This window comes from Thamnophis sirtalis, unplaced genomic scaffold (genome assembly GCF_051295495.1).
Source record: "Thamnophis sirtalis isolate CommonGarterSnake01/CBP01778 unplaced genomic scaffold, rThaSir2_p1.2 scaffold_6, whole genome shotgun sequence".
Lineage (NCBI taxonomy): Eukaryota > Metazoa > Chordata > Lepidosauria > Squamata > Natricidae > Thamnophis > Thamnophis sirtalis.
In genome coordinates, this window is record NW_028261386.1 from 84,779,975 (window position 1) to 84,793,513 (window position 13,539).

A 13,539-nucleotide genomic window follows, 5' to 3' on the forward strand; every position below is an offset into this window, starting at 1 on the left:
AGTTGGGGGGAGTTGAAGGAGAGGCAGTCTTTTACCTTGGAGGAACCAAAGCTTAGGGCTAGGAGAGTTCAAGTTTGGGATGGCTTGGATTGGGGTAGATCCTTACCTAAGGGCTAGTGGAATTTGCTGAATGACTGCAGTGTGGAGTGCCAGGATTGCCATCACTAAGCAATAGGGTCATGTGATGTCGCTTTATGGCTGCATCACTTAGCAATGGAAATGCTAGCCCCAGTTGTAATCATGAGTTAAGGACTACTTGTATTCTTTCTCCAAGGTCATTTCTGTGGTTCTCCATGGTTATTGAATTGAGTTCAGTAATTTTCTGGAACAAATTATTGAATCAATTTTGTGTGGTTGTATAGCTCTATTTGTCATTGTCCAGGTGACTGATACATTTGTATACACATGTTTGACAGCGATAATTTGAAATGATGGGTCTTTCAATTCAGCTTCTGAATGCTTTGAAAGCTTTTGAAATAAAGAATGTGTGTGTTTTCCAGTTATTGATTTACAATATTTATATTACTTCATATCATACATTTCCATTTTAAAAGCCTATTTTTTTCTCCCTCTCCATTACTTTGATATGGCTATTGGCAGGGTTTGTGAAGGTCAAACAAAGAATCTGGAGCAAAGAATGCCATGAATTCAAGGAGCCTTTCCCCCCGGCTCAAATTTTCTGCTTTTAGTATACTATTTAAATTCAGCAGTGAAAATGTTTTCATCTGTTCAGAAATAACATGTTTTGGACAAAAGAGGTAAAGGGCTTAAGGCAACCATTTTAAAACCTTTCATTCCTCTGTCACAAAATCCTTTCAAATGAACAGAATTTTTCATCACATCATAATCCATATTCCTTGCAGCCCTCACAGACCTTTACTTTAAAAAAATAAAATAAAAATAAAAGTTACTTTAGTGACCATACAAAATAGCCATCCTGGTCAGATGCCCTGATCTGTATATGTGTATATACAGTACTGTACAATTAAAAGTAAGAAATTATGTTCTAAGTTTTCTTAGTGTGCAAATCTGTTACACATTAAACGGTTCCCTATTACAGTCTTCAGAATATATTCGACTTCATGACAGGCATATATGTTACATTGGCAGAGACTTCATTCTACACACAATCTGATGGAACTTCTGACAGCAAATCATCCTGGGATACCACCCACTTTAAGAGATGGCAGACTTAAGGAAGAGGTACTTGTTCATTGTATACATTTCAGGGTATGAGTAAAGGAGTACCAATTTGCAAAAAAAAAAAAAGATTTAAAAAGTCTATAAAAATAGATAAGTTGTGTCTACAAACATAGAACATTTCCATATGGGACATTTCATGATAAACTCTGGAGTAATAAATCTGTACTGGTCCAGGGCTAGTAAAACATTTTCACAGGATTAGGAATGGGGATTCTTTGTCTGTTTAGGAGCACCCATGTCTGTTAATTATACTTTGTTGTCTTATTGAAATCATTAATCAAACCAGGCTAATATTCTAGAATTGTTTAAATACAGTAATATATCTAAGGAGTAACTGTATTTCTTTGTTAAAAGGTTTCCTGTTAAGGTTATATGACTACCTAATCTTTCCTTTAAACGCAGTGTGAACAACTCCGCCAGCATTATATGAGTAAATCAAATGCAGAAGTTGCTGAAGCTCATCAGGCTTTGCAGCCAGTTTTACAGACAATTCATGAACTCCAAAGGAAAGTAAGACATGGCTGCCATTATTTGATTTATCTTTTTAACATACAGAGATACTATGTTTTTGCATCCTTTATTACAGGGCATCTTGAAATCAGGATGTGTATATGTTCTGAATTAGAAAATATTAGAAACATGTTCAGGTAAGATGCTACATCCCATATAGGACTTTCACACTCAAATAGTCACATTCCAAATTAAGAATGCTTTAATTTGAAATGTTTTGCACAGCACAAATTGAGCTTCTGTTATAAGTTTAGTGAATTAAAAATATGATTGTTTATTAACAGCCTATCATTCAAAAGCTAATTAGGTTCTTTAGAAATGTTTAAATAGTGGTCACATCTTACTTATTTCCTTTATTAAGAAGACAAAGTACAAAAACATCTAGCTTAGAAATAGTTCTAAGATTAATTTAGCCAAATTGTTAAAACACATGGTGTCATGGTAAAGTCGGGTAACTTTAAAAATGTCTCCACGTTAGAATTATCTGCTAGGACAGTAACTACATTATGTCTCTGGCCATGTGCTTCAAAGAATTCTTTATAAAAACGTAATGCATTTATTATAGTTTCAACTATTGTCTCTCTTTCTAGGTATCAATTTAGTTTGTGTATATGCTATTATTAGATGCTGCCTTTATACCAAACAGAGAACAGAACAGTACCCACTGAGTGTAGTAATTCCTCCAGATTTAATGTGATACAGACATCCAAACTAATACTAATCAATCAGAAGGTGATTGCCATATCGACTTCTTAACTTATATTTTGTGTGAAGTTCAACCATAATGCAATTTTGTAGCATCAGCATGGAGATAAAAAATGTGTATCTTTGATTCCTATCTTTCAGACCAGTTGTGAGAGTCAATACTTAGATTATTTCCTCTATATCCCAAATCAAAAGGTATCTTTACACTAAGGAAACTAAGGACATTTTATAATTAGGATCTCTAGAAAATGTGATATCATACTTACATTCTGCTTTTGCAATGAGCTCAGATGTTTTAGCCTAACTTCATAAAATTGACATGAGGTAAGACAGTACAGATGGTTGAGCTTCACAGCTCAGTGGGGACTTCGTCCATGCCTTCTGGTCAAAGTCTGACACTGTTCCTCCATGCTAGAGAGAGCATTGTGCAGCACTAGAAATGACAGATGTAGTTATGGAATGACTCACTGAATCATGGAGGCATTCATCTTTGGAAGCATTAGCAATGGATTATTCACAAGGCATTGTCTTTGAGAGTGCTGTTTTTCAGTGATTAAAAACCTGTGCTTCAGGTACATCTTGTATTTTTTTCTTCAGAAAGTATCTTAAGGTATCTGGAGCATTTACTATTTTTATTTTTTTTAGAATTTCACAAAGTAAGGTGGTGATAGGAATTTTGTAACTCAAGTATTTATCCAATAGTAAGAAATTATTGTTATAGTCCTTTGTTCTACCAGACATGCTAAGCACAAGAAAAAATACATTGCCAGACTATTTTTGAAAGGCAGCTCTGGTTGTACATGGGCACAAGATGGAAATGTTAATAGCTATCAAAATTGATACAAATAAACACATTGACAAACATATATCTAGAGCTGAATTTTTCAGGTTCATTTAAAATTATTAAGTAAGTTGCTAAAGATTCCCTAGCATAATATTGCATTACATAAGAACTTGTTAAAACAGTCTAGATGTGTATTATTGCATATCCATATATGATGTTTTTCTTTCCTTTGGTTATTATTTTTAAGTCATACTACTATGCCATTAACTCAGTTTCTCTGCATAATTTATTTTTTCTTTGATACTTGGAGAAGACAACTTTTCTCATCATTAGTTTGAACTCATAGTACTGTTAAGCCTGTCATGATACAACCTGGTCCAGGAAAGCATGAGAGACATTTATTTATGGTCACAACTTTTCTGCTATACCCCAGATACGCTCCAGTTCACCTTGGTGGTTGGATGTGATTCAGTCAGCAATACAGTATGCAATAGATGAGGAGCTTGTACAGCGAGTACAAAATGATCTGACCAGTAATTACAAACAGCAAATGAATAAGCTCTCTATGGCAGATAAGTAAGTCACAAATAGAAAAAATGTTGCTAAATTTCAACTTCTTCATTGCAGTTATAATGTTGCTTATGGGAGAAGTCGTAATCATTTGCAATAAACTTGCAATATTAAGTGGATCTGTATGGTTTTACATTCATGCTGGGCAATCTTGACTAACTTGAGGGAGAGATGTAAGAAATTCTCATGCTGGTTGTTAATGTGCAAATTGCATGAGCTGGCTTCTTCATGATACCAGAAGGCCTACTCTAACTGTTTAAGACTTCCAGTGGGTCTGCTCAGGGTAGTTTGTCTGATAACTTATTTTATCTGTCCATAGCCAATCAGAGGAGTAAAGAGAATTAAAATAATTTAAATTAAATGGAAATAACTTTCTGTCCTGCCATAAAGATGGCAATTATTATGGAATTGGTGTATATAGCTTTTTTCATAGCACCTCTCTTTTAAATTGATCTTCCCAACTTTCCTTTTTTTTCTAGCTACATATGTTTGTGGGTGTTGTATGTGTAAAGCCATTTTTATGTTCTGAAAATATAATATGGAATCTATACATATCTTTAAGTGCATCCCTAAAAACAACTTATTCCAGAGGTTGCTATTTTTAAAAAAATCTATGTGATTAATGATGACACCACCTTGAAAATAGCAGATTGTAACTAAAGCCCATCAATTTCAGATACATGACTGAATAAATCTGTTCCAAAATAATGTTCTAATCCTTGGATATCCATTTATCTTTTCCTAGATTTCGTGACTGCAGAGGACTGCAGTATCTTCTGACAACTCAAATGGAAGAAGTGAAGAAACTGCAGAAACAAGTGAGAGAAGCTGTGAAAAATCTGGAAGGACCTCCTTCCAAAGCAGTTATTGAGGCTGCCACGATCTGCCATCTGCGGCCAGTAAGATTGCCACTAAACAAGTAGGTGTAAAAAATATTGGCCAAATTAAAGAGATTTCGTTCTGCTTTTCTTCTGTTTGTTGTGGTAAAATTGTCATGAGATTGTAATTGGCGTTATTGCTTTATGACAAAAAAAATTCTGGTTGTTATACTGTGTGTTACGAATTATTCAGTTAATTGATTAATTAACATAAGATAGATAATCGATGTGCAGCTGACACAATACATACATTTTATCTTATTTGATTTATTTAGATAGAAAGACAGTTTTTTAATTGTTGAATTCTCATTAAAATTTCAAGGGAATTGATTTTGTATATTTCTGTTGAAGAAGCCCCCTTACTTAGCAGGCATGTTTGTTTACTGATCTTTTTGTAAAATTTGTATTTCCAGTTGCGTCTTTTGTAAAGCTGATGAATTGTTCACAGAATATGAATCAAAACTCTTTTCACACACGTAAGCTTTCCTTTTTTTAATGACAAAATCAAACATCCAAAAGTAATTATTAATCAAAAATTGATAAAAAAGGCCTGTGTACTTTCTGAATTTTAGTCCTGCAAAAAAAAGGATGCGTTTTTTTAAGAAACTATTGTGCCCTTTATCCAGTTGTAGAGCTTAAATGAATTGCTTTCGGTCACTGTGCTTTTTGAAGAAGGAATTATATTTGGGTATGGTGGGTTTGTTTTTTCAGATAATGAGATCACATCATGTGTTCTCGTGCCCTTGTGGCACCTCTTTCCAGTTAAGAAAGTGTATTTTGTTTTGTTTTGCCAATATCTTTGTTTTTATTAAGATGTATGGAATCTTCAGATATGATGACAGCTGTAATGTTTTTGCATTAAAGTGTAAAAGGCCAGATGGCGATCTTTGAAGAAATGATAGAAGATGAAGAAGGCCTAGTTGATGATCGTTTGCCTACCACCAGTAGAGGTCTCTGGGCAGCAAGTGAAACTGAGCGCTCCTTGAAAGCGATATTGTCTTTTGCCAAAGCTCATAGGCTAGATTCCAAGGCAATTGAAGAAGGCAACATCTTCTTGGAACTTTTTGAAGCATGGAAAAAGGAATATAAGGTAGAACAAGAAAAATAAATCTCGGAGAAATCTTAATATAAAAATAGTTTCCTGGTATCAGGCATGTGGACAATTCGAGTATAGCCTGAAATTATATATTACTATAAGTAAGCTGCAAGACACAAGATTCAGATTAACTTTATTACATAAGCCATTGCAAAACACTAAAAATGCTCGTAATATATAAAAAAGTAATGAAATAATAGGCCTTTGTATATTGTGAATTTAATCGGGTGTTAATTCATTAGGTCCTATCAAATTTTATTGATTGGTAGAAAACTTTGCCACATTTAGAGAGATAGATGCGTTCTCATCTGAGAGTAGGTATGCTAAACAATAAATCTAGTGTCAAGGATAATTTGTTAATAGCAGGCATGTAAGGCAGAGATGGATGTCTATATATACTTGACTTTTTAGAATAATCCTATTGCTCATGCATCAACTTGCTTTATGCAGTAAGAAATAGTTGTTTGGAATGGGAGGAACTTGTAAGGAAAGAATAGTTGTTTGGAATGTAAGGAATTTGAAACTGCTAGCATTAATCAATATTAATAGTGGGGGAAAATTTCTTCATTTTTGGTTGTTTGAAAATACATAGGAGACTAACTGCTAAATATATCCATGATATATGTACAGTTATCTGTTTGATTTCCATGACATGTGCTGTGTATTATTTAAGTGTAATTTATATCCTTAATTCCTGCATAATGTAACAGTATCATTTGAGATTAAGACATCAGGTAAAGTGTATTTCTTCCAGTAACACAATACCAAAAAATTCATTATGGAAAATTGAATGCTCCAAAACGTTCACTAACTAATAATCTGAGTTATGAGTTATGTGCTAGATATCTTTAAGTAAGATGTAACTTGTCCCTAATTCGTATTGACAAATGGGACATAATTGCTTGGATTACTTCTCTAGGTGTTGCAAGGTTGTATTAACATCAGTGTCCATGTATGTTAAGGAGATGTGTATCTGGGTATGTGTGTCTATATATGCACATAAATATGCACATATATGAATATATTCAGGTAGAAATTACTGGAAGAGATTTTTTTGCATAGTTTTATTGTTTTCCTGTGTTCTTTAGAGATGGAATTGCTTGTCATATAACACAGAGAGGGAAACCTACGTTACTGCTCCTGTTATATTTTCTGACCCTGTTATCATAGAATCTGTACAAATGTTATGTTTTATTGAAGACAACTTAAAGAGTTTTTTCCTGATCAAAACAATTGACCTTTCAGTTGCTTCATGAATACTGGATGGTCTTAAGAGACCATGTCTCTGCCATTGATGAACTTGCTATGGCCACCGAACGCCTCAGAATGCGTCATCCAGAAGAGCCGAAACCCAATCACCCTGTTCTTCACATAATTGAGCCACATGAGGTGACGTATCTTTATACTTGAGAAGCTGGAATATTGTTTAATAAGGTGAATCAGTTTGTAAAGCATTGAGTTGGGGCTAACCTTATTCAATAGTGAGGGCTTTGGCACAAGTTGCTACTTAACTTTGAAAGATTGCTTCAGTGGATCTGAAGTGACATTTTAGTTCAAAACTGCATAGCCCTAATGATTAGCAGTCATTGCGGGCTACAATCTGAAACTAAAAACCACTAACATTCAACACTGTTACAGGTATACCTCAGAGATATTTCAGGTTCTGTTTCAGATCATTGCAATAGAGTGAGTCATGACTTTTTTGGCTCCCCATTGTGTATAAAAGTTACGTTTATACTAAACTGTAGTCTATTAAGTGTGCATTAGCATTATGTCTAAAAAAGTACATACCTTAATTAAAATGCTGTATTGGTTAAAAAAAATGCTAATCATCATCTCAGCCTTCAGTCATAATGATTTTGCTGCTAAAGAGTTGTAAAAAAAACACATCTGCAAAGTGCAATAAAATGAAATGTGCCTGTATTTATTAACATTTTTTTTAACCAAATCTTGCATTATAATGTTGAAAGTCATATGCTTCATATTTGTTTGTATATAGTAGATAGGTTGCTCATCGGCCTTAATGGGTCTTCAAAGTTGTTTACAATAAAAATACCATAGGCTTCCTGGGGGCGTGGCCTGTTGCCGAGGAGGGCTCCACCGAGCTCCTCAGAGATCTGGTCTGTATATCTAAATAAGATCATAGATAGCACCCCTTTTTGGCTAAGAAAGGGGCAGGGAGGATAGCTCCGTAGGCTAGGGTCTATTCGTAAGCCACAGCCTTTTTCTTTTTTTGGCTGTGGAAGAGATTAGATCCAGCCGAAGCGGAGCCTTTATCTCCGGCCAGTTCTTCTCAGCTGCCTTTTTTTTTTTGGCAGCCCCAGACAGGCTAGCCCCCCCCAGGACAAAACAAAGTTTTTTTCAAGCTAGATTTGATACGGGAGGGTACCACCCCTGTGAGATTTATGCTTTTATTACTATCTTAAATACCAGCACCATTCGTCTTAAAGACTTCTTTGTTTAAATAGACTTCAAAATGGCGATTTCTCTCCGTGGATGATTACTGGATGTACTTAGCTGGGCTTATCTTCCTGCAGACCGCTCCTTAACAAAATAAACTCTTTTTCTTTGGAAATAGAGGGGAGCGAAGCGCTGCTTACTTGTTTATTTATTATGGCACCCAGATCAAAGAAGCGTCTTGCTACAAATGTGTCTAAAGAATTTAAAGAATCTTTTTTGGAAACACAGCCTTTGTCTCCTACGCCCTCTACTGGAGAAGTTTTAACACAGGAATATCTCTTTAAAATATTTAATGCCTTTAAGCAAGAACTTAAGGAATTTGTATTGCAACTTTATGATGATCTAAAATCTAAAGTTAATCAAATGAAGGCGAATACGTTTGCAGCCGTGTCTGCCCTGTCAGATTACTCTGCTGAAATAGAGAACAAATTGGAAAGTCTGGAGAAGGCTAATTTTAATTTGACTACCAATATTCAAATTTTACAAGAAAAAATTAGAAATAACGAAGAACAGCTTATGATGCTAAATTTTGATAGGAAGGCATTTTCAATAAGAGTCAGAGGATTCCGTGAAAAGGAGCAAGAGAATTTGAAACAGACCTTTGCTGAAGCCTTCAGCCATGCGCTGGGAAGCCCGGGACTTAACTTTGATTGGCAGATTCGGAAAATCTATCGCCAGAACTCATTGATAGCGGAACAGCGACAGCTCCCGAGGGACATAATTATACATTTCTCTACAAAAGAATCTAGAAACACGATTGTGCAAAAGTTTCATAATAACAGTCTCCGAGTTGATGACCAGGACGTGATTGTCTTCAAAGATATTATTTGTGGTAAATATCAGACAAGCAAGGGAAGAGGGCAAAATTTACATTGTTTAAAGCTTATTAGAACAGGAAGCCGCTTGGGATTATCTTAAGATAACTGTAAAAAGAATGCGGAATGATTTATGTTGTTTAAACTTTGTTAGAAGCGACTACCTTAAAATAGAAGGTTAACTGACTCTTGCTGAAAGTATTATTGGAATATGTGGAATGATTCATGCTACAAATCGCTCTGAGTTATATTTTAAACAAATGGTAGTATAAATTTGATAGTGGTAAATATCAGACAAGTGGGGGATGAGGGTAAAATACATGTGGAAGGAACTAAGTTATTTAAATCCTATTAGAAGGGGAAGTCGGTTGGAATTATCTTAAGATAGAAATTGATTCCTGTGTAAAGTAATATCTGATCTACGCTGCTTAACTTTACTAAGAAGGGGAAATCTGGTTAGATTATTTTGAATTACTGTTTGAAAAAGGGGTAAAGAAAGATCATTTACGTTGTTTAAATTTTACTAGAAGGGAAAGTTTGATTACTTGTCTGTAAAGTTATATTTGAATATATGGCATGAACCACGCTGCTTAAATCTTATTGGAAGGGATCATGAGGTTTAGGAAGGGAACGGGAGAGCCTACAGAAGGTCGGGGTAAATAGCAAAGAAGTAAGAGATGAGAATAAAATATAGATAGAATGATTTATACTATTTAAGCATAGATAAAGATGGGGGGCTGAGATCAACACAAAGAGTGGTTTCTTTTTTTCTTTTTTCTCTTTTCTCTTTTCTTTTTTTCCTTTTTTTTTTCTTTCTCTGCTTTTCTTTTTTTTTTGATATATTACTTTTATTTTTTAATCCATATGTATACAAGATATTTTAGATAGAAGGTAGTGCCAGGTGTGGGCCCTGGGAAGTCGGGAGGATTAGGGATGGGGATTGTGGGGGGTGGGGTGGGGGGGTGTTAATATAGTTTTAATAAGAACAAGAATGTATTTATATACGGTGGTTCTTTTTTTATTATTATTATTAATATTATTTTTTTCCTTGGTTCACTTTACTTTTATCAGATCAAACAACACCCGAATAAAGGCATACACCAAGGAGGGAGGTAGAGGGAAGGAAGAGGGAGGAGTAAGGAAGGAGTAAGGGGAATGTAAGGAGTAAGGGGAATGTAAGGAGGGTGTCTGGGAAGTAAGGGGAGAAGGAAGGTTTGAGGGGAAAGGGAAGTAGGAGGGGAGTGTTAGAGGGAGAAAGGAAAGTTGGAGGGGGTAGATGGGGTGTATGGAGGATGCAAGGGTTAGGTGGGGTTGTGAATGATAAGTTGTGTTTCCTTTTTACGTGTTCGTTTTATTCCCTTTTTCTTTTCTTTTTTTTCTTTTCTTATAGTAAATACCCTGTATATAAATGATTGCAAATGGAATGTGAAAATTGAATAAAAATATTTTATAAAAAAATAAAAAATAAAAATACCATAAAATAGTTCAAAATTAAATCAATTTTAAACTAAAACAGGAGGAGCAATAGTAAGACAATCATGTCATATAATGTATGTCAACACTTCTATCCATCTGAACTTCCTGTTTCAGGCAATTGATGGAAGTTGAAGGACAGAATAGTTTTAAACAAAACAGATATTTGTTAATTAGTGATAATGCTAGAGAAGATAGCATTCTACAAAGTTTTTTCACAATGTAATAGGAGATTTTTCAAACCACACTTGGTTTCTAGGTGGAACAAAATAGAGTGAAACTTTTGAATGACAAAGCAGTTGCCAAATCACAGCTCCAGAAGAAACTAGGCCAGCTACTCTACCTCAATAATTTGGAAAAGGTAAGATTGAACTTTCCTGAGTTTACGTTATATTATCGCCTAATACTTTGAAACATCCTTCCCCTGCCAGTGTGTCCAGATGCATTGGGTTTTATATTTAGTTGGTATGATCCTATACCTGTGATGACAAACTTATGGCATGTGTGCCACCTGTGGAGCCATATTTGCCAGAACGTGAGCTGTCAATTCCAGTGTGCATGCACATGCCGGCCAGCTGATTTTCTGCCTTCCAGAGGGCCAAGGGAGACCATTTTCATCCTCCCCAGGCTTCAGAAAAGCCTCCGGATTTCTTCTGGTTGGCCCATTGGTCCCATTTTTTGCCCTCCCCAGCTCTGGAGGCTTTCCTGAAGCCTGGGGAGGGCCAAAACTCCCCCTGCGCGGGGGTGGTGGTCGTGCAGGCATGCGCAGGTGAGGGATGATTGCATTGTGGGTGTGGAGCACACGGGCACATGCTATCATGTGCACACAGACAATTTTGGCATGCATTTACAAAAAGGTTCGCCATCGCTGTCCTATACAGTTTCTGGCCATAAACTAACCAAAGACCAATAGAATGGGAATGCATGAGGGTAGGAGAAATTATTTTGAAGACAGGATTTTCTCTTGAGAAAATTTTCAAGAGATTTTCTCTTCATGGATTTAAAAATGTTTAAATACAGTGTCTGCTAGCTGTTTTTAAACAGCACGAAAGCATTGCTTACAATTGTGAATTCACTAGGATCGTGCCAGCAAATTCCAGCTTGCCTGGAATTAGCAATAATAACTGCTACTAGAGTTTATTTCAAGTTTGCATTGCCTTTCAGAGTTGTTATCTAGTTTAAGCCTTGATAGTTAGTGGTCTTCAATATTTCTTGTTTTGCTAACTAGAGAAACAAATCTAAAATAATCCGTATGTATTTTAACCATCTTTAATAATATATAAAAGAATGATTGTAGCAAAAGAAAGCAAAGGTAGCGCCAATATTAATAGGAGCTTTGGGTACAATGCCAAAACAATTGGAGTCTCACTTGAACACAACAGCTATTAACAAATTCACCATCAGTCAGTTGCAAAAGGCAGGTTTACTTGGAACAGGTTAATTGTGCAACATATCTGTAACACCATCAAATATCCACATCTGGTCATCCCAGATGCTTGGGAGAAGGACTTGATAGATGAATAGAAATGCCAAATTTAATCTGAATATCTGCCTTACTGTACATCAACCCATAATTATAATTGTATATTACAATTCAATATTTTATAACTACAGAATAAAATTAAAATATTAAAATAAAATAGAACAGAACAAGACATTATAGTGTATTGCAATTTATGTGGACTCATTGATGGATGGCCAGCCTGCCTAATTTTTCAGACACTATAATAGCTATATTACAGTTTAGCTATATTACAGTTGAGTTATAAAATCCAGACACTTAAGAAAAGATGCACATATTTGGTTTTATTTATTTATTTTATCAAATTTCAAGGTCATCTGACATCTTGATGACTCTAGGCATCTTATAAATAAAAGCAATACATATAAGAAAGAACATAAACAACAATAAGACCAGAACACCAACTATAAACCAACTATAGTGGAAGAGGGCTCCACAATCATTGTGTCTCCAATTGTCCCTTTTAGCAACATTCCAGAGAGCAGATATTGCAACACAATAGGCATACTTCCAAGGTCCCATAAAGTGGCATTGTTTAAGTGCATGCATCATTTTGAGTATACCAGGTAGGCAGAGATGAGATACATAATATTGGTTCTTGCTCAATAGACACTTGAATTAAGATGAATTTAAAAACACTTTATGACTAAATTCAAAGAGGTATAGTTTCATTTTCTTTAAATTTAAATTCTTTAAATTACCTTTCATATCATCTCTGAAACATATTTATAAGGTCATCATGCTGACTCTTAAGTGAAATTGGCCACTGTATTTTTCATACTGTAATAGGCTTTCAAGCTGTACTCCTATGAAATCTTTGCATTCAAGTTTGCATATCACTTTGCATTCAATTTTTAGTTCTATTTATATCTCTTTTGATCCATCTACATTTCATTTTTCTGAGAACTGTGTCATTTGATTATTGTGAAATAACATATTTGATTCATAAAAATGAATAGTATTAACATCAAATTACTTAATTATTTTAAGAAAAAAATAATCGAGTTTTTTACTTTCGCTGTAAAAATGCTTTTCTTTAATGTTCACATAGTCTCAAGATAAAACAACTGGAGGAGTTAATCCAGAGCCCTGCCCAATTTGTGCACGCCAGTTGGGAAAACAGGTAAAATTCTCCACCGTGGCTTTTTAGTAGATAATTTAGTTCATTATTGGCATATGTGAAATAATTTCCTTCATCAACAATACAAAGCTGTTGTCCTTCGAAACAATCCTATATGATTATAGTTCTGTATTTATTTTTTAAAATGTATTCTGTTGGACCATGTAGCTGCCAAACATAGAATGTTTATGCAAAATGTTGCATCCTGACATTCTCAAGTATTATAATTTTAATTCAGAAATATATTTATGTTTCTATATCTGTCTCTTAAAATTCTGAAAATGACGATTGAAGTATATGGCACTACCTGATGAAACACCAGGCCGCTGAGCAGATATCATAGGCATTCATAAAATGTCAGTATTATATTTTAAAAAATTGTCTTTTTTTATAAATATTAAAA

General features: G+C 34.8%; 1 protein-coding gene across 2 annotated transcripts in view; it reads left to right on the forward strand.

Moving 5' to 3' along the window:
• SHPRH (SNF2 histone linker PHD RING helicase) overlaps positions 1–13,539 on the forward strand; it is a 66,074-nt gene that overhangs the window by 45,584 nt on the left and 6,951 nt on the right. The window contains exons 16-24 of one of the 2 annotated variants that reach the window (XM_087718324.1): positions 1,111–1,203; positions 1,606–1,713; positions 3,636–3,778; positions 4,518–4,691; positions 5,064–5,126; positions 5,515–5,740; positions 6,992–7,135; positions 10,754–10,855; positions 13,068–13,139. In XM_087718324.1, the coding sequence (XP_087574450.1) occupies positions 1,111–1,203; positions 1,606–1,713; positions 3,636–3,778; positions 4,518–4,691; positions 5,064–5,126; positions 5,515–5,740; positions 6,992–7,135; positions 10,754–10,855; positions 13,068–13,139 (1,125 nt within the window). Of the gene's footprint in view, positions 1–1,110; positions 1,204–1,605; positions 1,714–3,635; positions 3,779–4,517; positions 4,692–5,063; positions 5,127–5,514; positions 5,741–6,991; positions 7,181–10,753; positions 10,856–13,067; positions 13,140–13,539 lie in introns of those variants that run through there. The other variant, XM_087718325.1, reaches the window with a different exon arrangement.